Genomic DNA, 24503 nt, shown 5'->3' with positions numbered 1-24503 from the left:
TGGCATTCCATTTTATTTACCTTTGCAATAGTTGTCTCTCATGCCTAAAATGTTCTGCCCTCTGACCTTAGCCTTTTAGCTTTCATACCTTTCTTCAAGAATGAGTTAAAATTCTACTTTCTTCAACATACCTTTCCTTGTTCCCTAGCTATTAATGTTTGATTGTAATTTGAGACAGGATGACTAGCATGGTAGATAGATATACATATAGATAAATAGATATAGTCTATAAGACTATATATAATATATTCTTAGCTATTTACGTATTGTCTCATTCTTCAGATTATAAGTTATTTGAAAACAGATATTTTTTGCCTTTCCTTGTATATTCAGAATTTATCAATGTCTTATTTAACAAAGACTTACTAAAAGTTTTTGACTTTGTTTAATATGATGATAATAGACTGATATTTCTTAAGGTCATTTCCAAAATATTCATAAACCTGGCAAATCATTTGCAATATTGTTTCCTAGGAGCTTTCTGCTTTGGAGCAAATAAGAAGTATAAAACAAGATGTTGCTACAATAGTTATGGGTATATGCAATCTTTTGGGGAGGTGGTAATTTTCAACTTTGGAGAGAAAAGTTGAAGAAGAATCAAGGGAGGGAATTGAGCTGGAGATAGAGAAAAAATATGAAGGAAAATTAAAATTTATTTTTCATTGTAAAGTATAAGATGGAATTGTTTAAGAGTCCTAATCGTATGACCTGAAATGACTATGCTCAGTAGATGTGTTACAAAAAAGGAAAAAAACAAGAAGTCTGATTCTGGAGATTTGTAATGATGTATAATGTAAGCACCTTAGAGATATTAGAAGCATGTGCAGATGTTTTGCACTGGGCAAAAATTTACTAATCAAGTGATGTAGACCTGCAAAAACATCTTCATGATAGTCATGTTATGAAAGAAAATGTAGACAAAAAATCCTCAAGAACAATGAAGAAATTAAAAGAAATACATTTCAATAAATATTCAAACACAATCAGCTCTGTTTTTGTGGAGATGGATAGCATTTTTCATTATCAGACCTTGGGAGTTGTCTTGGACTATTTTATTGCTATGAATAGCTAAGCCATTTACAACTGATAATTTTATAATATCACTATAACTTTGTAAAACATGCACTTCACTTTGCATCAAATCATGTAAGTCCAAATTTTTCTGAGAGGATCCTGTTCACCATGTCTTATAGCAAAAATATAATTACATGATATAATTTTTTTCAGTCATTCCCCCAAAATTAAGATTCTTTCAGTTTCCAATTCTTTGTCATAAGAAAAGAGGAACTTTAAATTATTTTTGTACATATACATCCTGTTTCTTTTGTGGATTTTTTCTCTTTTGGAATAGAGACCCAGTAGTTGTATTGCTAAGTCAAAGGATATGCATGGTTTTACAGCCCTAAGTGCATAGTTTCAAACTGTTCTTTTTGGGGAATCTGATCCCAACTCCATCGAAGGTGCATAAATATTTCATTTTCCCCACATACCCTCCAACATTTGTCATTTTTCTTTCCACTCCAGTTAACCAAACTAATGAGGTAGTACTTCAGAATTGTTTTAATTTGAATTTCATTTTAATATGTAATTAACTGGAAATTGCTTATAAGAAAAGGCCACTTTTTCCATAGAAACTTTTGTCTTTAACCTTTTACTACCATGACTTGTAATAATAATAAAACTTTTTTTTACCAAACTTTGCCCTAAATTATATCAAGGGTTGTGAAGGTTTTCCAAAACATCTAGGGACAGCTAGAGTTTGTTCTCATTCATTCAGAAATCAAACTTAATTGTGTCTCTTTCAATTTCAAAGAAGAAATTGACGAACATTCTCAAGGTATGATCTTTAAATGTCCTATAACTTGGAAACTATCCCAAATAAATTGGGGGGGGGCTCTAAAGACACAAATGAAGCTATTCTTTTCCCATTGATGAATAGAAAATTATCCCTTAAATTCATGACCACAGGTAGAATTGCAGAGCAAGAATATTTCCAGGAAGGGATGGGCAACATATAAATGTCAACGATATGAATATAACTATGGAATGTGTGAATAAATTTTCCATTATTTTACATAATGACTTCTTTTTTTCAGGAATTCTTTGAAGTCAGTGGTCTCTCTGAACTTTTCTAGGCTTAACAACCTTAATAACAAGAAGCACTTGGTAACTGAAGGTTGCACTATGCAGTAAAATTAGAGAATGAGGGGGAGAGAGATGAATAAGGGGAAGATGAAAACTAGAGACTTTGAATACTAGATTTAATTTGATTGAAAAGTGAAAAAACAAAAAGAAGAGTGTCAGTTCACAGGATCGTTTGGAACAGGAGAGCTATGAAAAAAAATCAAACAAACTCAAAAACAGAAATCTAGCAACAGTCATTGTATCCTCTTTTCCTCCTAGGAGTCATTGGCTTGGTTTGTTGTACTCTCTCAGTTTTTTTGATTTATGATGATCCCATGATTCATCCATATATAAGTAACAATGAAAAGGAATATATTATTTCTTCATTGCCTATAGAGGTGAGTTAATAATAGTAGCTTATTTTATGCTGTATTTTATATAAATATTATTAGCAAATAACAACCAACAAATATTCCAAATAGTACAATGATTATTATCAGTTTATTAAGGAGATTCATAAAGGGAACATGAAAAGAGCAAATCTTAAATGATATTTTTGTTTTATACCATACTCATTGTTAAGTCTCTGCATGCAACAGAACCCATAAAAATAGTGAAACAATTTTTCAGCTCAAGATTATCTTGGAGGGACTTCAGGAAATGTATTGGGTAACTTGGACTAAAGGGGAGTGCAGCCCAGCACAGGTGGGTTATGGGGAAGGCAACAAGAGGTTTTTAGTCCTAGAATAGATTAGTAATTGAGGCCCCTGCATCCCAGCTCAGCAGGTCAGTGGCAAAGGAGGCCAGTAGTGAAAGTTCCAGCCCCATCACAGCAGGTATACTCCTGAATGCCAGTGCAGCAGGCAAAGTTGGGCTGGGCTACCCTAATGCAGAGAGCAAGCTACTAGCACCTGATTCCTCAGTGTGGAAATACAGTGAACAGAACCTTGGCCTTCAGCAAAAGGACTGTGGTCCCTGAGCCTCAGAAGCAGAGTTTAACTTTTAAAATGGGAAAACAACAATAACAAAAAGAACCCTAACCATACTACAATGGTTAATAAGTTACTATGGTGACAAAGAAAATCAAAATGTCATCTCAGACGAAGGCAGCAATGACAAAATGTCTACATAAGAAGGTTAAAGGGGATCATAAATAGTCTCAAATCCCTAAATCTCTTTGAAGACCTCAAAAAGGATTTTTAAAAACAGGTAAAAGAAGTAGAGGAAAAATGGGGTAAGAAATGAAAGTTATGCAGGAGAATTACGAAAAATTGGTAAAGGAAGCACAAAAAATGATTGACAAAACCAATACCTTTAAAGTAGAATTGGAAATTGGAAAAGGAAATACAAAAATTAACTGAAGAAAATAAATTCTTAAAAATTAAAATTGGCAAGTGGATACTAATGACTATATAAGATATCAAGAATCCATCAAACAAAACCAGAAGACTAGAAAAATAGAAGAAGATGTAAAATACTTCATAAGAAAAACAACCAACTTGAAAAACTGGTTCAGGAGAGATAATTCAAGAATTCTCAGACTACCTGAAAGCCATGATAAAAAAGCCAGGACATTTTCTTTAAAGAAATTATCAAGGATAATATCCCTAATATCCTAGAATATGAAGGTAAATTATCCCTGAAAAAATATACTAATCACCTAAAAGACATCCCAAAAGTACAACCTCCAAGGTACATTACACTCAAATTCTAGAATTTTCAGAAAAGGAGAAAATATTGCAAGCAGTCTGAAAGAAACAATTTAAATACCAAGGAGTCACCGTCAGAACTGGGCAGGACGTAGCAGATACAACATTAAAGGATTAGAAGTCTTTGAATATGATATTCCTGAAGGCTAAAAATGTTTGGTTTACAGCAAAGAATCAACTATCCTGCAGAATGCAGCACACTCTTTATAGGGAAAAGATGGACATTCAGTAAAATAAGGAACTTCCAAACTTGACTGATTATAAAAAACCAAACTGCTGAACAGAACATTCAATCTTTAAATACAAGAAATAAGAGAGATGTAAAAAAATGTAAACAAAAAGAAAAAATGTTAGTTAGCAAGACTAAACTGTTTACTTGTTAACTCTTGAGAACTGGATTTCTTTTAGGACACTTGGAAGGAGTATTCTTTTATGGAGGGTGCTGAAATAAGTTCACTATGATATTGTGATATTAAACATAAAAAAGGATTATATTGGGAGTAGAAGGGGAGACAAAAAAGGGTAAATCACATCACATGAAGAGACCACAAAGGACCTGTTACAATAGAGGGAAAAAGAAAAGGTGTGAGCATTGTTTGAATCTTACTCTCAATAGAGTAAGAGAAAATAACTCACACTTCCAATTGGGTTAAAAGTCTCTCTTACCTACAGGTTATTAGGAGGAGAGAAGGGAAAGAAAGAGGACAGACTGATAAAAGAGAGGGAAGATCAAAGGAGGGGTTATCAAAATACTGGTGAGGAGAGACAGGGTGAATGTAGAGAAAAGTATAAAATTGAGAAAATAGGATGGATGGAAATATAGTTAACAATCATATCAGTCAAATGTGAATAGAATGAACTCTCCCCAAAAAAGGAAGTAGATAGCAAGGTTGATTAAAAACCAGAATCCTACAAAATTTTGAAACAGAGTGATATACAGAATAAAGGTATATGCCTGGAGTAGAATAAAGTATGTTTCAACTGAAGTAAAAAAAAAATAGGGATAGAAATCCTGATCTCAGACAAAGCAAAAGGAAAAATATATTTAATTAAAAGAAATAAGAAGGTAAACTACATCTGATAAAATGCACCATAGACAATGAAGTAATATTGGTACTAAATAGATATGTAACTAGTGGCTTGGCATCCAAAGTTTTGGAGAAGTTAAGTGAATTGCCAAAAGAAATTGAGAGGAAAAACCATACTACTAAGGGAACTCAACTTCCCTCTTTCAGAGTTAGATTAATATTAGTACAAATTAAACAGAAAAGAAGTGAATGAGTGAATAGAATTATAGAAAAGTTAGATATAATAGAACTCTACAAAAAAATGAAAGCATTTAGAAAAGAATATACCAATTTCTCAGTGGTACATGGCACCTACACAAAAATTGACCATATATTAAGGCCGTAAAAAAAACCTCTCCATTCAATGCATAAAACAAAATGATAAATGCATCTTTCTCAGGTCATGGTACAATAAAAATCTCATATAATGATGGGTCATGGAAAGATAGATGAAAAATTAATTGGAAACTAAATTGCTTGATATTAAATAATGAGTGAATGAAACAATAAATCACAGAAGCTATCAATAATTTCAATGAAAAAAATGACAATAATGAAACATTATATTAAAACAGCCAGAGCAGTTCTTATGGGAAATTTTATATTGCTAAATACTTACTTAAATAAAATAGAGATAGTGTAGATTAATGGATTGGACATGCAACTAAAAAAGCTAGAAAAAGAACAAATGAAAAATTCCCAATTGAATACCAAGTTAGAATTCCTGGAAATCAAAGGACAGATTAATGAAATTGAAATTAAGAAAGTTATTGAATGAATAAGTAAAACTTAAAATTGGTTTAATGAGAAAATGAAGAAATAGTTAAAACTTTGGCTAATTTGATTTAAAAAAGAAGAAAAACCAAATAGCCAGTATCGAAATGAAAAGTTAAATTCACCACAAATAAAGAGAAAATTAAAGCAATAATTCAAAGCTATTTTGTCCAACTATATGACAATAAATCTGACAATCCAATTGAAATTGTTGAAGCTGTACAGAAAATATAAATTGCCCAGATTAACAGAAGAGGAAATAGGGTGCTTAAATAAACCCATTTCAGAAAAATAAATTGAATAGTCCATCAATTAATTCCCTAAGAAGACATATCCAACATCAAATGTATTTAAAAGTGAAGTCTACCCAAAATTAAGGAACAATTGATTTCAATACTATATAAACTACTTGAAAATAGATGACAGTAAGATCATACTGATATATACATACTGATATATAAATCAGGGACAGCCAAAACTGAAAAGGAAAATTATAGATCATTTCTCTAACAAACACTGATATTGCCAGGTTAATATACATGACAGATAGTATTTATACCAGGAATACAGGACTGATATTAGGAAAACTAACTCTATAATTGATCATATAAATATAATATCTAACAGAAATTATATGACTAACTCAATAGATACTGTAAAAAGCTTTTAACAAAATATAGCACCCTTTGCTGTTTAAAATGCTTGAGAGCATAGGAATATATTTTTCTTTAAAATATTAAACAGAATCTTTCTAAAACCACCAGCAAGCATTATATGCAATAGTGATATGCCCTCTCAATGGGACTGGGTTGATATAAGGATGCCCACTAATCACCACTAATTTTCAGTATCATACTAGAAATAATTAGTTTTAGCAATAAGAGAAAAAAAAGAAAATAAAGAAATTAGAATAGACAATGAGGAAACAAAACTATCACTCTTTGCAGATTATATGATGGTGAGATTAGAGAAACTTGGAGAATCAACAAAAATATTTGAAACAATTAGCAATTTTAGAAAAGTTGCAGAATAAAAAAAATTAATCTACATAAATCATCAGCATTTCTAATGTCACCAACAAAGCCCAATAGCAAGTCATAGAAAAAGAAAATTTTCATTCAAAATAACTGTGGATACCTAAAATGTTTGTGTGACTTCCTGCCAAGTTCCAAAAGGAACTATATGAATACAATTACAGAAAAACTTTTCACATAAATAATCAGATCTAAACAGCTGGAAAAATATCAGTTGTTCATGGCATAATGAACCAATATAATAAAACTGACAATTCTCCCCTAAATTAATCTACTTATTCATTGCCATGCCAACCAAACTACCAAAAGTTATTTTGTAGAGCTAGAAAAATAATTCCAAAATGTTTCTGAAAGAACAAAAGATTAAGAATATCAAGAAAATTAATGAAAAATTGCAAAGGAAGGTGATCTAGCTGTACCAGACATAAAACTATATCAAAAAAGCAGCTGTTATCAAAACTTTTTAATACTTACTAAGAATTAAAGTGTAGGATCAATGGAATAGTTATGTTCAAAAGGCAAAGTAGTAAATAACTGTAATAACCTACTATTTGAACAAAATTGCTATGAAAATTGTAAAATAATATGACAGAAATCAGATCAATATCTCATACTATTACCTATCTAAGATCGAAATTAGTATAAGATTTAGACATAAGAGGTGATACCATAAGCCATTTAGGAGAACAAGGAACAATCTATGGAGAGAAGGAGAATGTGTTCCCAAAGAAGCTGTAGATAACATTATGAAATGAAAAATGGAACCTTTTTATTATATTAAATTGGAAAATTTGTGTACAAACAAAACCAATGCAACTAAGTTTGGAAGGAAAACAGAAAGTTGGGAGACATTTTTTTACCCCTAATTTTTCTAATAAAGGAGTCATTTCTAAATTATGTAGAGAACTAAGATTTATAGGAATAAGAAGAAATATAAAAATCATCCCCCCAGTTGATAAATGGTCAAAGAATATAAATAGGCAGTTTCCAGATTTAAATAAATTAATGCTTTCTATTATCATATGAAAAAATCTCTAAGTTACTATTAATTACAAAATACAAATTCAAACCTTACATGTATCAGATTGGCTAATATGACAGAAAAAGTAAATGTTAAATGGTGAAGGGGATGTGAGAAAAATGGACCATTAATGCATTACTGGTGGAGTTGCAAAATGAGGCAACCATTCTGGAGAGCAATTTGGAACTATGCCCAAAGGGCAATAATCCTGCAAACCCTTCAATCTGACAATGTGACACTAATAGATCTATATCCCAAAGACATGACAAAAAGACCAAATGTATAGGAATATTCATAGCAGCTCTTTTTGAGATGGTAAAGCACTGGAAATTGAGAGGATGCCGAACAAGTTGTGGTATATAAATATAATCAGTTATGACTGCTCTTTTAGTAATGAAGAGCAAGTAGATACTGAGAAAAATAAACAGAACCAGAACATTATACATTTTCACAGCAGCAGTGTGCAGTGATCAGCTATGATAGGTATAGCTCTCCTTAGAAATACAAAGAAAATTCTAAAATGTCTCTGATGGAAAATACCATCCACATTCAGAGAAAGAACTATGAAATCTGAATGCAGAATGAAGTATACTAATTTCATTTTTTAAAAAATGTTTTTTTTTGCGTGTTTTCCTGCTCATGACTTTTCCCTTTTTGTTCTAATTCTTCTTTCACATTGTAACTAATATGGAAATATATATATATATATGTATATATATATATGTATAACATGCTGTACATGTATAACATACATCAGATTATCCTAGGGTGAGGAGAAGGATAAGTGGATGGGAGAAAATTTTACAAAAAATGAATCTTGAAAATTATTGTTAGAGAATAGGAAAAATAAATATTGTAAAAAAAGACTTTGTGCCTTTTAGTTATATTTCTAGTTGAATTTTTCAGCTATGATAAATTTTGTTATTCATAGGAGACATACATTATTCTTCTAATTCTAGTCTATTTTTTCAGTATATAACCATTGTATTTTCTTTCAGGTCACCCCCCCTGGTTGGTCTTTACCTATCAAAGCTGCAGCTAGATCCTTACCACTTTGGGCCATTTTAATTATTTGTATTTGTTATAGCTGGACATTTGCTAGTATGTCAGAAATATTACCTACCATCATCAACAATATATTTCATTTTGACAGCATAAATGTGAGTATTTTATACCTATTATGGATTTGCCCTTTTTAAGCACTGTTTGATTTTTGAGTTGATTGACCAATTAATAAGTAATGTGGCAAGCACTGTGTTAAGCATTAGGCATATAAATACAAAGAAGGAAACAGTTCAGAATCAGATGAAGCTTACATTTTAATAGATAGCTAAATACATCTGTGGACACACACACACACACACACACACACACACACATATATATATACATATATATATATATAGTATAAATATATATATATATACATATATATATATATAGTATAAATATAAAGAGAATAAATTAGATCTTTACCAGTTACTTAGGGAAGTAGTTAGGGGGAAGACTTAGCTGTTGTGGGGATTGGAAAAGGTGTCATATAGAAGATTCTCTGAGGCAGTTATTGGAGTATTGTGGGAGAGGCTTAAACTGAAGGAAAATGTGACTGGAGCAGAATTCAAGAGGGATTTTCATTTCCAATGAAGTTAGAAAGATATGTTGGGCCAGATTGTTAAGTGTGATGATGATGATGATGATGATGATGGTGATGATAATGATGATGTTTGTTCTTTGTTCTTGAAGAAGACTGCAATACATCACCAGCCTCAGTTTCTCCTCCAAAGTCAATATTCCTTTATTTTATCTAGCTGGATTCCTTATGTTCAACACAGTGCTTAATAAATTATTTTTCATTCATTCAATTGAATATATGTATGTATGTATGTGTGTGTGTGTGTGTACATACATACATACATAAATGATGTTTGTCCTTCATTCATGAAGAGGACCATAACATCTAGGAGATGGGGAGTTTTGCTATGCTAGACCATCAACCTCACTTTCTCCTCTAGAGTCATCTGATCCAGTGACATCTAGCTGCCCTCTGTATGAAGTTATTTTGAATGGGATCTCTCTCCTGCTGCTATGTCTTGACAGTAATATACAGAAATACTGAGAAGTTATGTGGGTTTATTTTATATCCAAAGACTTTGCTAAAGTCACTAATTGTTTCCAGCATTTTTAGATGATTTTCTAGCATTCTCTAGGTATGACATCATAACTTCTGCTAAATGTTGTTTCTTCATTACCAATTCTGATTCCTTCAATATTTTCGTCTCTTATTGATAAAATTAATATTTTTAATAAATATTGAATAATAGTGGTGATAACACTCATCCTTTTTTCACCCCTGATCTTATTGAAAATGTTTATAGTTCATTCCCATTTCATATACTTGATGATTTCAGATATATACTGCTTATAATTTTAAGGAACATTCTATTTATTCCTATGCTCTCTCCTCTTTAGTAGGCAGGAGTGATATTTTGTCAAAAGCTTTTTTAGCATCTATTGAGATCATCATACGATTTCTGTTAGGTTTGTTATTGATTTGGTCAATTATGCTGATAGTTTTACCAATATGGAACCATTCCTGCCTTTCTAGTATAAATCCTGTTTGATCATAGTATATTATGCTAATTATAATCTGTTGTACTCACTTTGCTAATATTTTATTTAAAATTTTTGCATCCATATTCATTAGGGAAATTGGTCTATCATTTTCTTTCTGTTTTGACTCTTACTGGTTTAGATATCAGCACCTTATTGTCATCATAGAAGGAATTTGACAGTCCTTAACCTATTTTTTCAAACAGTTTTTATAGAATTGGAACCCATTTTTATTTGAATGTTTGCTAGAATTCACTTATGAAGATTTTTTCTTAGGGAGTTCATTGATGGCTTATTGAATTTCATTTTCTGAGATATAGTTTTTTAAGAATTTAATTTTCTCTTTTAATCTGGACAATTTATTTTATTAAATATCCATCCATTTGACTTAGATTTATCAAATTTATTGACATTCAGCTGGGCAAAATAGTTGTGAATTACTACTTTAATTTCCTCCTCATTGGTGTCATGTTCACTTTTTCATTTTTGATAGTAGTAATTTGATTTTCTTCTTTTTTAAATCAAATTATCCAAAGATTTATTTTTCTTATTAGGATTTTTTCTTAAAAATCAAATCTTTGTTTTATTTATTTATTGGTTCAATATTTTTTTGCTTTCAATTTTATTAATTTCATCTTTAAATTTCAGAATTTCTAATTTAATTTAATTGGGGATTTTTTAATATGGTCTTTAACATTTTTACTTACATGTTCAGCTCATTGATTTCCTCATTTTCTATTTTATTCATCTAAGCAATTAGAGCCATATCTCTTAATAACTGCTTTGACTAAGTTTTAATATGTTGCCTCATTATTGTCTTGGATGAAATCATTGATTCTTTCTATGATTTGTTGTTTGATCCACTCATTCTTTAAAATTAGGATACTTGGCTTTTAAATAGTTTTGCATCCATCTCTCCATGGCCCATTATTGAATATGATTAGGGCATAATATAGTCTCCTCTAGCCTTTTACCTTTATTCTGTGTGCAGATCTCTCTGCTTAAAATGTGCTTCTTGAAAGCTTTGTAGGATTGTGGGATATTGTAGGATTCTAGTTTTTAATCCACTCTGCTGTCCATTTCCATTTTATGGGAGAGTTCATCCCATTCACAATTACAGTTATCATTACTCTATCTTGATTGCTCTGCATGCTACCCTTTACCTTTTCCTCTTCTACCTTTCCTTCCTTCTTTCAGTCTCTCCTTCTCCCCCGTTCCTGTTCTAATACTTGAAAGGTAAGATAAATTTCTAAACACACTTTGAGCCAAATTTAATGAAAGTAAGATTCAGACAGTACTCACCTTCTCCCTTATTTCCCCTCTATTGCAGTAGGTTCTTTTTACCTCTTCATGTGATATAATCTACCCCATTCTATCTCTTCCTTCCTACCATCTCTTTACAGTTCCCCCCTTTTTAATGAATTTATGGGCATACCATGAATGTCCTCACCTTCTGCCTAAATATATTCTGTCTGAAAGAAATACAATTCTCAAAAGCTATGAGAATCTTCCTCCCAGTTTAATTTTCCTGGATAATAGTTTTGTTTTCTTTTCTCCTGTTTTCCTTCTCATGTATCTCTTGAGTATCCTATTTGAAGATCAAGTTTTCTGTTTAGTTCTAGTCTTTAAATCAGGAGAGTTTGAAAATCACCTGTTTTGTAAATTGTCTATCTTTCCCCTGAAAAAGATTGCTCAATTTTGCTGGAAGGTAGATTCTTGGTTGGAATACAAACTCCCTTGCTCTCTGGAATCTCATATTTAGGTCATTCAATCCCTTAATGTTGATGCAGTCAGGTCCTGTGTAATTCTGATTGTGACTCCTTGGTATTTGAATTGATTCTTTCTGGTCATTTGCAGGATTTCCATGATCTGATAATTCTGGATTTTGTCTACAATATTCCTTGATGTTTTCATTATAGAATCCCTTTCAGGAGGGGATCTATATATTTGTTTGATTACTATTTTTCCAACTGGTTCCAGGATATCAGTACAGTTCTCCTTAACTATAATTTGAAGTATGGAGTCCAGGCTTTCTTTTTTTTAATCAAGATTGTCAGGTAAATTGCCTGATTTTTAAATTGTCTGTTGTAGATCTATTTTCTGGATCAGTTATTTTACCAATGAGATTTTATATTTTCTTCCATTTTTTCATTTATTTTAATTTTGTTTAACAGATTCTTGGTGTCTCATGAAGTCTTTAACTTCCATTGATCCCAATCAGAGAACAATTTTCAGCATTTAGCTTCTGCATCTCTTTTTCATTTGGTCAATTCTACTTTTGAATGAGTTGTTATCCTTTTTCTTTTGCCCATTTGTGTTTTTGAGGGAATTATTTGCCTTTTGCATTTTTCCAATCATATTTTTAAAGGTGTAGTTTTCTACTTTTATTTTTGGAAGGAAGGAAGGAAGGAAGGAAGGAAGGAGGAAGGAAAGAAAGATGGAAAGAAGGAAGGAAGGGAGAAAGGGAGGGAAAGAGGAAGAAAAGAAAGGAGGAAGGGAGGGATAGTGGAAGAGAGAAAGGGAAGAAAAGAAAGAAAAGGAGAGAGGGAGGAAAGGAAGGAAGTCCTTTGGAATTATTTTGATTCATTGCATTTCTGTGAATAAATAGGGGCAGACTTACTTTTGATTGTACTGATGACAAGGTATCACTGCTGGTCTGTCCAATAGATGTGGATTTGCTTTTGCCTGCCCCAAAGCTCAAGATATGCTATTTTTGTACTGGGGACAGGGCCTCACTGCTAACTTTCTTTGGAAGTTGGGCCTTGCTGCTAATTGGTCTCTGGGTAGGGTTTCACTGTTGGCTTGTGTTTGGACATATCTTCCTGGTGGTTGGCCCTGAGACTCCTCTCACTGGAGCCATAGTCAGGATGACACAAGATTTAGCAGCTTCTACATTAAAGGATCATAGAGTTTGGATTATGACATAACAGAAGGCAAAATGGCATAGATTACAACAAGAAATCACCAACCCAGCAAAATTGGCATAGACTTTCAGGGGAAATAATGGACATTTAATGAAATAGGGGATTTCAAGATTTCCTGATGAAATGACAAGAAGTGAAAAAGAAATTTGACCTTCAAATAGGAGATCAAATGAAGTATTAAAAAGCTAAACAGGAAAGGAAAATCAAAAGGACTTAATAATATTGACCTATTTATTTCCTTACAAGGTAAGATGATACTAATAATAGCTCTTAGGAACTTTCTCTTCATCAGGACAATTAGAAAGACAATTAGAAGGAGGGTACAGGTGTGAGTTGAATATGGAGGGATAATATCATTAAAAAATAAAATTAAGAGAAGAGAGGAATTTATTGGGAGAAAAATTATTTCACATAACTTTTAGCAAATTATCTCATGAAAATACAAGAAAAAGCTTTTGTAGTGAGTGGAAAAGTGGGAAAATTGAGGAGGAGTAAATGAAATTTTATCTCATATCAATTGAGTATATATATCTAACTTACTCTGAAAGAAAGTAGGAAGGGAATGGATAAGGAAAAGGGGAGTAATGGAAGGGAGGGAAGATGGGGAGTGGGGTAATCAAAAGTAAAACATTTTTAAAGAGTGATAGGGTGAAAGGAGAAAAAGAATAGAAAAAATGGGATGGGAGATAGGATAAAGGGAAATACAGTTAGTAATAGTAACTATGAAAATAATTTTTGAAGCAAATTTTTCTGATAGTCTTCATTTCTCAAACATAGACAACTGAGACAAATTTATAAAAATAAAAGCCATTTCCCCAAGTGATAAATGATCTAAAGACATGAACAATTTTCAGATGAGCTTATCAATGCTATCTATGGTAATACAAAAAATGACCTAACTCATAAGAGATTGGAGAAATGCAAATTAAAGCAATTCTTTGATACTACCTTACACCTATTAGATTGGAAAAATAAGATAGAAAAGGAAGATGAGAAAAGTTGGAGTGGATGTAGGGAAAATGAGTGAGTCGTTAATGCATTGTAGGTGGAGTTCTGAACTGATTCATCTATTCTTTAGGTCAGTTTGTAACTATGCCCAGAGGGCTATAAAATGCTTTGATCTAGCAATCCCACTATCAAGCCTGTATTCCAAGAGATGGAAAAAATTGGAAAGACCTATACATACAATGATATTTATAACTGCTCTTTTATAAAGGCAAGGAATTATAAAATGAGGATATGGTTATAATGGAATGCTATTCTGATATAAGAAATGATAAGAGCATATTCTCAAAAGAACCTGGAAAGGCTTATATGAGTTGATACAAAGTGAAATGCACTGTGCACAAAAATGACAGCAATATTTATAGAATGATGAACTGTAAATGACTTAGCTTTTTCTCAGAATTACTGTAATCCAGGAAAATTCTAAAAGACTTAGGATGAAGAATACTATCCATGTGCAGAGAAAGCTGAAGGTGTCTAAATAGATATTGAGGCATATTCTTTGCTTTTATGAGGCTTCTTTTGGGGTTAGGAGATATGCTTTCTTTCAGAGAATGACTGATGAGGAGATGGTTTACATGACTATACATTCATAGTCTATATCAGACTGCTTACTTTCTCAACGAAGGGAAGAGGGAAGGATGGAAAGAGGGGAGAGAATTTGGAACTCAAAGTTTTTAAATGAATGTGGTAACTTATTTTTGCATGTAGCCTGGGAGGAGTAAGATTAAATAAATATTTTAAAAGAATTGAAAAATAAAGGAATGATAAGCAAAATGTTCTCAGAAAAATCTGGAAAGACATTCATGAACTTATGCAAAGTGATTTGTACTTTGTATAATATAACAGCAAAATTGTAATATGATCAACTATTAATGACCATTATTGTCAGTAACAGAATGGTCCAAGACAACTCTGAAGAATTTATGAGGAAAAATGCTATGCATCTCCAGAGGAAAAACTGGTGCTTTCTGAATATAGCTTAAAGAATACTTTGTGTGTCTTTATCTTTCTTGAATTTTTTTGAGGGGGGGGTATAAGGATCTATCTTTTCTTTCATAACATAACAATTTTGCATGACTGCATGAATATAACCTGTTTCAAATAGGTTCCTTCTCACTAATAAGGATATGGAGAGGAAGGAAGGGAGAGAATTTGGGCCTCAAAGTTTTAAATTTGAAGACTGAAAATTTTTTTTACATGTTACTGTGAAAAATAAAATACTAAACAAATGAATAATTGCTAAAAAAAATACAAATTCTTAAAATTGAATTGACCGAATGTAGAAGGAAGTAAAATCTAACTCAGAAAGCAACTCCTTAAAAATTATAAATGGGCAAGTGAAAGCTAATGACTCTGTGAAATATCAAATATCAATGAAACAAATTAAAAAGAATGAAAAATAACTCATAGAAAAAAAAGAAACTGACTTGGAAAATAGATAAAGAATTATTGTACTATCTGGAAGTCACAGTCAAAAGGAGGATGTGGCCAACATCTTTCAAGAAACTAAAAAAATAATAATTAAAAAAACTACCCTAATACTCTGGAATCAGATGGCAACATAAGCATTGAAAGAATACACCACTTGGGATGGAGCCAAGATGGAGGAATGAGGACAATATTTCCCTGAAACTCTCTTCCAAAATATTCCAAAACTTTAAAATTATGACTCTAACTGAATTCTTGAGGAACCCATAGAAAAATCCAGTGAGGCAATTCTCTAGCCCAAGGTTAGATTGTGGGTAGGCTTTATTCCATGGGGTTTAAGGGGATGGCAGCACAGCCAGGATCACCAGCTGAGAGCAAAGGAGCCCACAGAATGTCTAGGTGCCATTTTATGGCAGGAGAATGTTTCCTGACCTGCCAACCCAAGGAACACCAAGCATAACTTGGAAGATAAGTCAGAGTGAGTGGGGAGCCAGCCTGGTCCTCAGTGCAGCCACAGCCCTCAGTGCAGCCACAACCATCAGAGCAGCCTAGATCCCAGGAAATGGAAGCAGTCCTGGAGAGCTGCCCAGCAGCTGCTTCCAGAGCACTCAGCCCATGGAAGGTAAGGAGTTAGGGGAAGGTCTCTCCTCTGTCCCTGGGTCAGGACTTTGATTCTTTGTCCATATTCAGAGCCTGGTTACAGTTTGGGCCCTGAAACTGCCATAGTGGAGCAGGGACCCTCCTCATAGCTCCAGGGCAGCAGGGAATGCTTGTGGTCATCCACAGACCAGAGCATAGGCCAGGAGAGCAGTCAGAGCCTCTTTTAAGACCTTGAAGGAACTGAGGTCCTTGCAGGGGTGTTCCAATGATAATCAAAAGCTCAGGAAGCACTCCCAAACCAGGGCACAGGCTGGGGAAATAACTAAACAGAAAAAAATGAACCTGACCATAGACAATTATTTGGTCCCATGGAGGAGTAAAACAAACACTCAGAAGATGACAAAGTCTAAACTTCTATATCCAAAGCCTCCAAGCAAAATAATAATTGGTCTCAGGCTATGGATGAGCTCAAAAAAATTGAAAATCAAGTAAGGGAGGTAGAGGAGAAATTGGGAGCAGAAATGAGAGAAATGAAGAAAAAACATTCAAACCAGTTCAGTAGATTAGTCAAGGAGAGTAAAAAAAAATACTGAAGAAAACAACAGTTAAAAACCAGTCTAGATCAAATGGAAAAAGCTGTACAAAAAGTTAATGAGGAAAAGAATACCTTAAAAAACAGAATTGACCAGATGGAAAAAGAGATAAGAAAGCTCTCTGAAGAAAACAACTACTTCAAATGTAGAGTGGAGCTAAAGGAAGCTGATGACTTTGCAAGGAATCAAGAAACAATAAAATGATAACACAAGAATGAAAAGCTAGAAGAAAACATTCAATCTTTCATTGGAAAAACAGCTAATCTGAAGAACAGATACAGAAGACACAATTTAAAAATTATTGGGCTACCTGAAAGTCATGATTAGGAAAAGAACCTTGACTTCATTTTTACATAATTACTTCAGGAAAATGGCCCTGATATCCTAGAAGCAGAGGGCAAAATAGAAATAGATAGAAATTGATAGAATCCACCAATCTCCTCTTGAAAGAGATCCAAAGAAAATAAACCCCCAGGAATATTATAGCCAAATTCCAGAACTCCCAAGTCAAAGAGATAATATTACAAGCAGCCAGAAGGAAACAATTCAAATATCATGGAGCTCCAGTCGAGATTGTACAGGACTTAGCAGCATCCACTTTAAGGGCTTGTAGGACTTGTAATATGATATTCCAGAAGGCAAAAGAGCTTTGAATGCAACTCAGCAGCCACTCAGCAAAACTGAACATCTTCCAGGGGAAAAGATGGACATTTGATGAAACAGAGGAATTTCAAATGTTCCTGTTGAAATGAACAGAACTGAACAGAAAGTTTAATCTTCGAGTACAGGATGAGGGTGGATGAGAAGGGTAAATTATTAGGGAGTTAGTGATGTTGAACTCATGTGTTCCTGCATGGAAAGAAGATACTGATAACTCATATGAATCTTCTCATTTAATAGAGCAATTAGAAAGAGCATATTTAGACAAGGCACAGGAGGAATCTGAATATGCAGGAGTAATATATTGTAAAAATGGGGCCAATGGGTGAAAAAGGAATGTATGGAGAGAAATGGAAAGGAGAAGTAGAATGGGCTAAGATATTTCATGTAAAAGAGTAAAAAAATAGCTTTTGCAATGGAGTGGAAGAGGCAAGGTGGGGGGAATGAGGGAGTCTTCATTCTCATTGGAAATGGCGAAGAGGAAACAACATACAGACTTAATAGAGTATAGAAATCTAGAGAAAAAAGGAGTGAAAGGGAATGGATAAAGGGGATGGGGGAGGGGAGGGGGGGACATAGATGATAGAGGACAGGACAGATCATAGGAGAGGGTAGTTAGATACCACACATTATTTTCTACTTTGCTAGATGGTGGGATTGGGTGGCCTGTCCAGTACCACAAGGCTGGGTGGTTGCTGCCTCTCTGGGGTGGGATGTAGGCTTGGGGCCTCTTGACCCCAGGGCTGGTGCTCTGTCCACTGCTCCAGTTGGCTGCCCCACAGCACACTTTTGAAGAGGGATAGAGTGAAAGGAGAGAGAAAATATAATAAGTAGTTGGGGGGAGGAATGGATGGAGGGAATTACAATCAGCAACAGCAACTGTGGAAAAATTATGAAGTAACTTCTCTGATGGACTTATGATAATGAATGTGATCCACCCCAGAGATAGAACTGATGGTATCTAAACACAGACTGAAGAAGATTTTTTTCTCTTTTACTTTATTTCTCATGAGGTTTTTTTTATTTTTGTGAGAGGGATTTTGTTTACTCTTATAACAAGACTTTTAATAATGCATAAATAAATAAAATGTAAATTCAAAAAGAAAGAATCTACCACTCACCTCAGGGAAGATATTCCAAAATGAAAGTTCCAAGGAACATCATAGCCAAATTTCATAGCTATCAGAACAAGGAAAAAATACTGTAAGAATGCAGAATAAAAGCAACTTAAATAATGGGGAGCTACAAACAGAATGACATAGGACTTAGCAGCTACAACATTAAAAGATAAGAGGGCAAGCAACATGATATTTCATAAGGCAAAGGATCTAGGACTACAACCAAGAACAACCTACCCAGCAAAACTAAGCATAATCCTTTAGAGTAAAAGATGATCATTCAAAGAAACAGAAGGATTGCATGCCTTCCTAAGGAGAAGACCAGAATTGAATAAAAATTTTGATCTCCATTATCAAGACCCAGGGCAAACCTGAAAAGATATAAAAGGAAAAATAAAATATAAGGGATCCAATGAAGCTGAACTATTTACATCCCTAAATGGGAAGCTGATTATTATAATTCTTAAAAATTACAATACTAATATTTCTGCTAGAAGCAATATGCATAGATAGATGGTATGGGTATGAAATCAGTTGGAGGGAATGACATAAAAAATGACTAAGGGATAAAAAAGAGAAATGCACTGAGTGCAGAAGGTAGAAGAGTTAGAATGAAGTATATTATTTCACATGAAAAGGTACGGTAAACCTATTGCAGTAAGGTGAGCAATGGGCAACACTTGAACCTTCCTTTCATCAGCATTGACTTATGGAAGAAATACTCTTCTCAGTCAGTTGAATATAGAATCATAATTGATTGGAGACTGACATAAAAGAGGGCAGATTGATAAAGGTGAATGACAGAAGCTAAATATTAGTAAAGAGAGGAAAGATAAGATTAGAGGAGGAAAAGGAAGAAAAATAAAATGGAGGGAAATGCACTGTTAGTAATCATAACTATAGATCTGAATGTTCAATGGGATGAACACTCTCATAAAATGGAACTGAATATCAAAAACCGGAATCCTAGAACGTGTTATTTTTCAAGAAACACACTTGAAGCAGAAAGACAGACAGAGAAAAATACATTATGAGCAGAATATATTATGCTTCAGCTGAAAAAAAGAGGGGGTAGAAACATTTATCTCCAGCAAAGCTGAAGTAAAAATAGACCTAATTAAATGAGATAAGGAAGGAAGCACATCTTGCTAAAAGGTACTATAGACATTAAGTAATGTTAGTACTAAATACATATGAAGCAAGAGATATAGCATCCAAATTCTCAAAAGAGAAGTTAAGTGAGTTACAGGTTCATAATCAAACAAGAAAGAGAAGATTACAAAATGTAAAATAGAACATTTTAATTATATTAAATTGAAAAACTTTTACACAAACAAAACCAATATTAGAAGGAAAACAGAAAGCTGGGGACACAATCTCTGAAGAAAGTTCCTCTGATAAAAGCCTTGTTTCTCAAATACATTCTTTGTGATATCATCATTACATGAGCTGACATTTAATGTCTTAAAGCTTGCAAAGAGCTGAAATTGCATTCAATTCTCACAATAAATATATGAGTTATACTCTTACTAGTTCCATTTTCGCAATAACAAAATTAGCCTTAAAAAATTAAATGACTTACCAAAGTACATATACCAAAATATGCCCAAAATGTGATGACATGCATTCCAAATTGTACTTTTCAACATACCAACTCTTGCTTTTGGACAATTGCAAAAACCATTCTATATGTCTAGAAAGTATTCTATTTCCATCTCTTCCTTTCATATTTCTAATCTTTCTTCATAGACTTCAGTTCATATTTCGTTTTCACTATATATATATGTTTGTTTTTAATACTGTCTCCCTCATCAAATTACCTTGAATTTATTTACATACATGTATGTTAAATCCTCGAGTAGAACATAAACTCCTTGGGAGCAGAGACTATTTCATTTTTGTCTTGGTATCTTAATCTTATCTATACTCTAAACCATGAAAATTTCCCCCCACACTCTTCTACTTCTCAAGTGGTCTAGGCATTTGATTCTCTCAGTCCTGAACATGCCCATACATGTGTCTACTCTTCTCTCCACAGAATGGATTTCTGAGTTCATTACCTTCTATTTGCTCACTTGTGAGTATTATTATAGGAGGACAAATATCAGATTTCCTATTGTCTAGGAATATTCTCAGGCCTGTGGTGATTCGAAAACTCCTGATAGTCTTAGGTAAGGACAAGATATTAAGAAATTTCTCAAAGAAAATCCCTAGAACATCCTCAGTCACTCTTTTTTGATTTTGTTCTCCAGGAATGCTACCAGGAGCAGGATTATTCATTGCTGTGCCATTTGTCAGAGGCAACACAACTATTATCATTCTGATTCTTTCTTTGGCAATTAACAATCTGTGTGCCACAGTACCAGGAGTTAATATTCTAGAGATTGCTCCCAAGTAAGGTTACTAACATTTTTTCCTGGTTTTTTTTTTTACAGTATAATATGATGGGGAAAGAATCATACTTTGAAACAAAAATATTAGACTTGAGTCCTAGTTTTAAAATTTAATGTGGGTCTTGATCCCTCTTTAAATCTCAAGAAAACAAAATAGATAGCTAAATAGCTAAATGAGTGCATAGATACATAGATAGAGAATTAGATAGATATTAATGACTATACCACCAGATTCACAAAGGTCTTTTAAGAGATCCACTTTATAGATTATAAATGCTGATATAGAATTGAGCTAGTGTGTTTATTTTTCTTCTCAAAGATAATTGTGTTTAGACTTTAACAGTTTAGGAATAACTTAGATTTGACTTTATTTTTCTTTATAGCCTTAGTGAGCTTTCAAGAGAACTGGAAGGATAAGTGATTTAGCCATGCTCACAGAATTATGTTTTTCCCTATGCTATATTACCTATCTAGGATATAATGCATCAGGTTACAAATACAAATAATAAGCTTATCCTTCCTTCATGAAGCTTAAACTCATCTGGGAAACAATGTGTGCTCAAAAAACTTTGATAAACTTTGCAAATCAATATCAGTGGGAAAAAGAGAACCAATAAATAGGAAGATAAGTGAAAGAAGGAAGTATTTGAATATTGTAGAAGGAAATATTTGAACTTAATCATGAAAAGAGCAAGAGATATCAAGAAATAGAAGTGAGGAAAGAGAACTTTCTTGGAAGGGAGAGACAATAGTTTATGCAAAGACAATAAGGCAAAATATGAATAATGTATTATTAATGTGGAAAGAGTGAATAGGAACCAGACCACAAAGCGCTTTATGATCCAAACAAGGAAATTTATCTTTTGTCCAAGGGGAACTGTTGACACTAAGAAACCAATTAAGAGATTAATATAAAAATTCTGGGAAATAAGTGATGAAATCCTTAACTTAATAAGGAAAGATACATGAGTCTAGAGAATGGAGATTTGGGGAGAGATGATTTAAAGAAGCAATCAAGAATTGATTATATATGAGAAAAAAGAAGAAAGCACCAAAGTTTAAAAAGAAAAATTATAGGTTCAACCTGTATAGCCAAGGACTCGGTAGACATAGCAAAAAATTCATTACAAATAAGAAAGTTGAAAAGGGAGAAGGTTTATGGGGGGGGGAGATAATACATAAAATATTTGACATGTTGAATTTGAGAATCTACCATATTATCTAATAGAAATAGTGAAATAGTGAAATTCAGCAGAGAACTGGAGCATAGATCTGTAAGTCATCCATAATGAATATCTGAATGTAGTAATGGATTTCTTGGGATTATGGGACTCAAACTAAAGCAGAGAAAGTAGGGGCAGTGCTATGGGAAGACCACCACATAAGGGAGGGTATGGAAAAATAAATAAATAAAAGGGGGCCATTAGAATGGATGGTAGACTAACAAGAGCATAAGGAAAGTACTTTAGTCATAAAAAGTAATCAAAGTTCAAATAGATCCAAGAGATCTTTGCTCCAGAGGAACCAAATGAAGGGAATGGTCACCAATAACAAATATCGAGGAAGATGATTGAAAAAATGTTGCTGATTTAACAATTAACATTAGTTGATTTAAAAGCTGATTTTTCAATAGGTTAGGAATGAGAAGATGATGGGCAGGTAGCGGGGTTGAGAAATATAAGACAATAGCAAATGTAGGAGTTAGGGTCAATCAAAGATTTGTTTAAAAGAATAGAGAAAACTGAGGAAACAGGAAACATGTTAGTAAGAGAAAAAGATATAGAGATATAAAGAGCTAATTGATATGGAGACATTAAATATCAAATTGATTGTTTTACCTGACCACCATTCAAGTTAGAGCAAAGAATTAGGTTCAAGGATTTACAGTAAATTGATATTTGAGAAGCTAGATTAAAAATGAATTTTATTATTATATACCATAGAAGGCTGGCAAAACCAGGCATACATACACACATACACACACACACATATACACAAATGCACAAACATACACAATAACAGAAAACAGAGGCATGATTTGGCAATGCTGTAGGCCACGTCTATCACGTGAAGAAGAGAGACATACTATAACAATGCTATCAATAGGAGTACACACTCAGAGTGAGGTCAGAACAATAAAAATTTACATCTTTGAAATAGGTTTGGTTGAGAATAGTTAGTTGGTTCCAGATATAAGAAGAAAGATTTCTAATTAGAATTAGAGGTGGTGAGGGAATTGTCCAGGTTATTTATCAATACTGGACTTTTGTGGGGGATTTTCCTAATTGGTATTAGAAATTGGTTGAGGGATCAAGCTGTTAATTGGGGATCCTGGAAAAGGGTATTGGGATTTCTGCAGTTGGTCAGGAGCATTATACATTCAAAAATTGAAATTGTTTACACATTTGGGTTGGAATGAGTCAGGACATGAAGAAAATTCAAATTACCTGTCTTTCCTTTTATCTTTCTAATCATTAGGCCCACTTAGCCTCTGGCTCCACATTGAAGTCCTATTTAAAACTACAACATTAGAACTACAAACATTATATCTTAAAAGCTACAGTTATCAGAGGAAAGACATGATCATTGAGATAAAATGAATGGGAGCAAGGAAACAAGTAAAAGGTATAGTTTTAGTAGAGAAGGGATTCTATGCTCTGAAATGAGAAAGGTGAAAGGAATATAGAAATTTTTAAATGGATCATGAAATGTAGAATAAGAAATAAATGTTTTAAAAGGATAGCTTTGATTTACTCATGAAAATATAAGACATGATTGTAAGAAAAGTAAATGCTGAAACTGAATTAAAAATTGGGCCTAATGACATGGCTGACATTTGGGAGTGTTGTCAAAAGGGCTGAATTCAGGAAACAATATTTGAAGAAACAAATTTTCAATGAATTCCTGAGTTACAATAATTTGGGTTCTTTTAATGGAAAGTCTACATATTTATCTACATAGTAGCTAAAATGACTCTTTAAAAAATTATCACAATAACTATAAACTCCCTTTGAGTGTTTCATGGCTATATGCAGGGTCAGAAGTTTTAAACTGTGTTTCTATATAGTTACCATGTGACCTGAATTTTCCAAAATGTTACAACAGGGCTCTTTGCCTATTGATATTATGTGGTATCAGCACTGGTTCCCAGGAAGACTGGTAGAGTTCTATGATAATATAGAATAGTAGAGTTCTATGATGAAATCTGATTCCAAGATTCCCCCCTGAAACCAAACAACTGGAGATTCCAATATTTACTTGAAAGTAGATGGGAGAGGGTGGCTAGGTGGCATAGTGGATAAAGCACCAGCTCCGGAGTTAGGAGTAACTGGGTTCAAATCTGGTCTCAGACACTTAATAATTACCTAGCTGTGTGGCCTTGGGCAAGCCACTTAGCCCCGTTTGCCTTGCAAAAACCTAAAAAAAAGTAGATGGGAGTA

General features: G+C 33.2%; 1 protein-coding gene across 3 annotated transcripts in view; it reads left to right on the top strand.

Annotated features, from left to right (window-relative positions):
* The window catches only part of LOC141508537 (sodium-dependent phosphate transport protein 3-like), a 113588-nt gene that overhangs the window by 87361 nt on the left and 1724 nt on the right, over positions 1 to 24503 (top strand). For 2 of the 3 annotated variants that reach the window (XM_074217233.1, XM_074217234.1), the window contains 4 exons: positions 2404 to 2522; positions 8728 to 8889; positions 20709 to 20841; positions 20923 to 21064. In XM_074217233.1, the coding sequence (XP_074073334.1) occupies positions 2404 to 2522; positions 8728 to 8889; positions 20709 to 20841; positions 20923 to 21064 (556 nt within the window). Of the gene's footprint in view, positions 1 to 2403; positions 2523 to 8727; positions 8890 to 20708; positions 20842 to 20922; positions 21065 to 23541; positions 23665 to 24503 lie in introns of those variants that run through there. The other variant, XM_074217235.1, reaches the window with a different exon arrangement.

This window comes from Macrotis lagotis, chromosome 1 (assembly GCF_037893015.1).
Source record: "Macrotis lagotis isolate mMagLag1 chromosome 1, bilby.v1.9.chrom.fasta, whole genome shotgun sequence".
NCBI classification, from domain to species: Eukaryota; Metazoa; Chordata; class Mammalia; order Peramelemorphia; family Peramelidae; genus Macrotis; species Macrotis lagotis.
The sequence above is the reverse complement of the archived record's forward strand: the minus strand, read 5'-3'. Positions and strand labels throughout refer to the sequence as shown.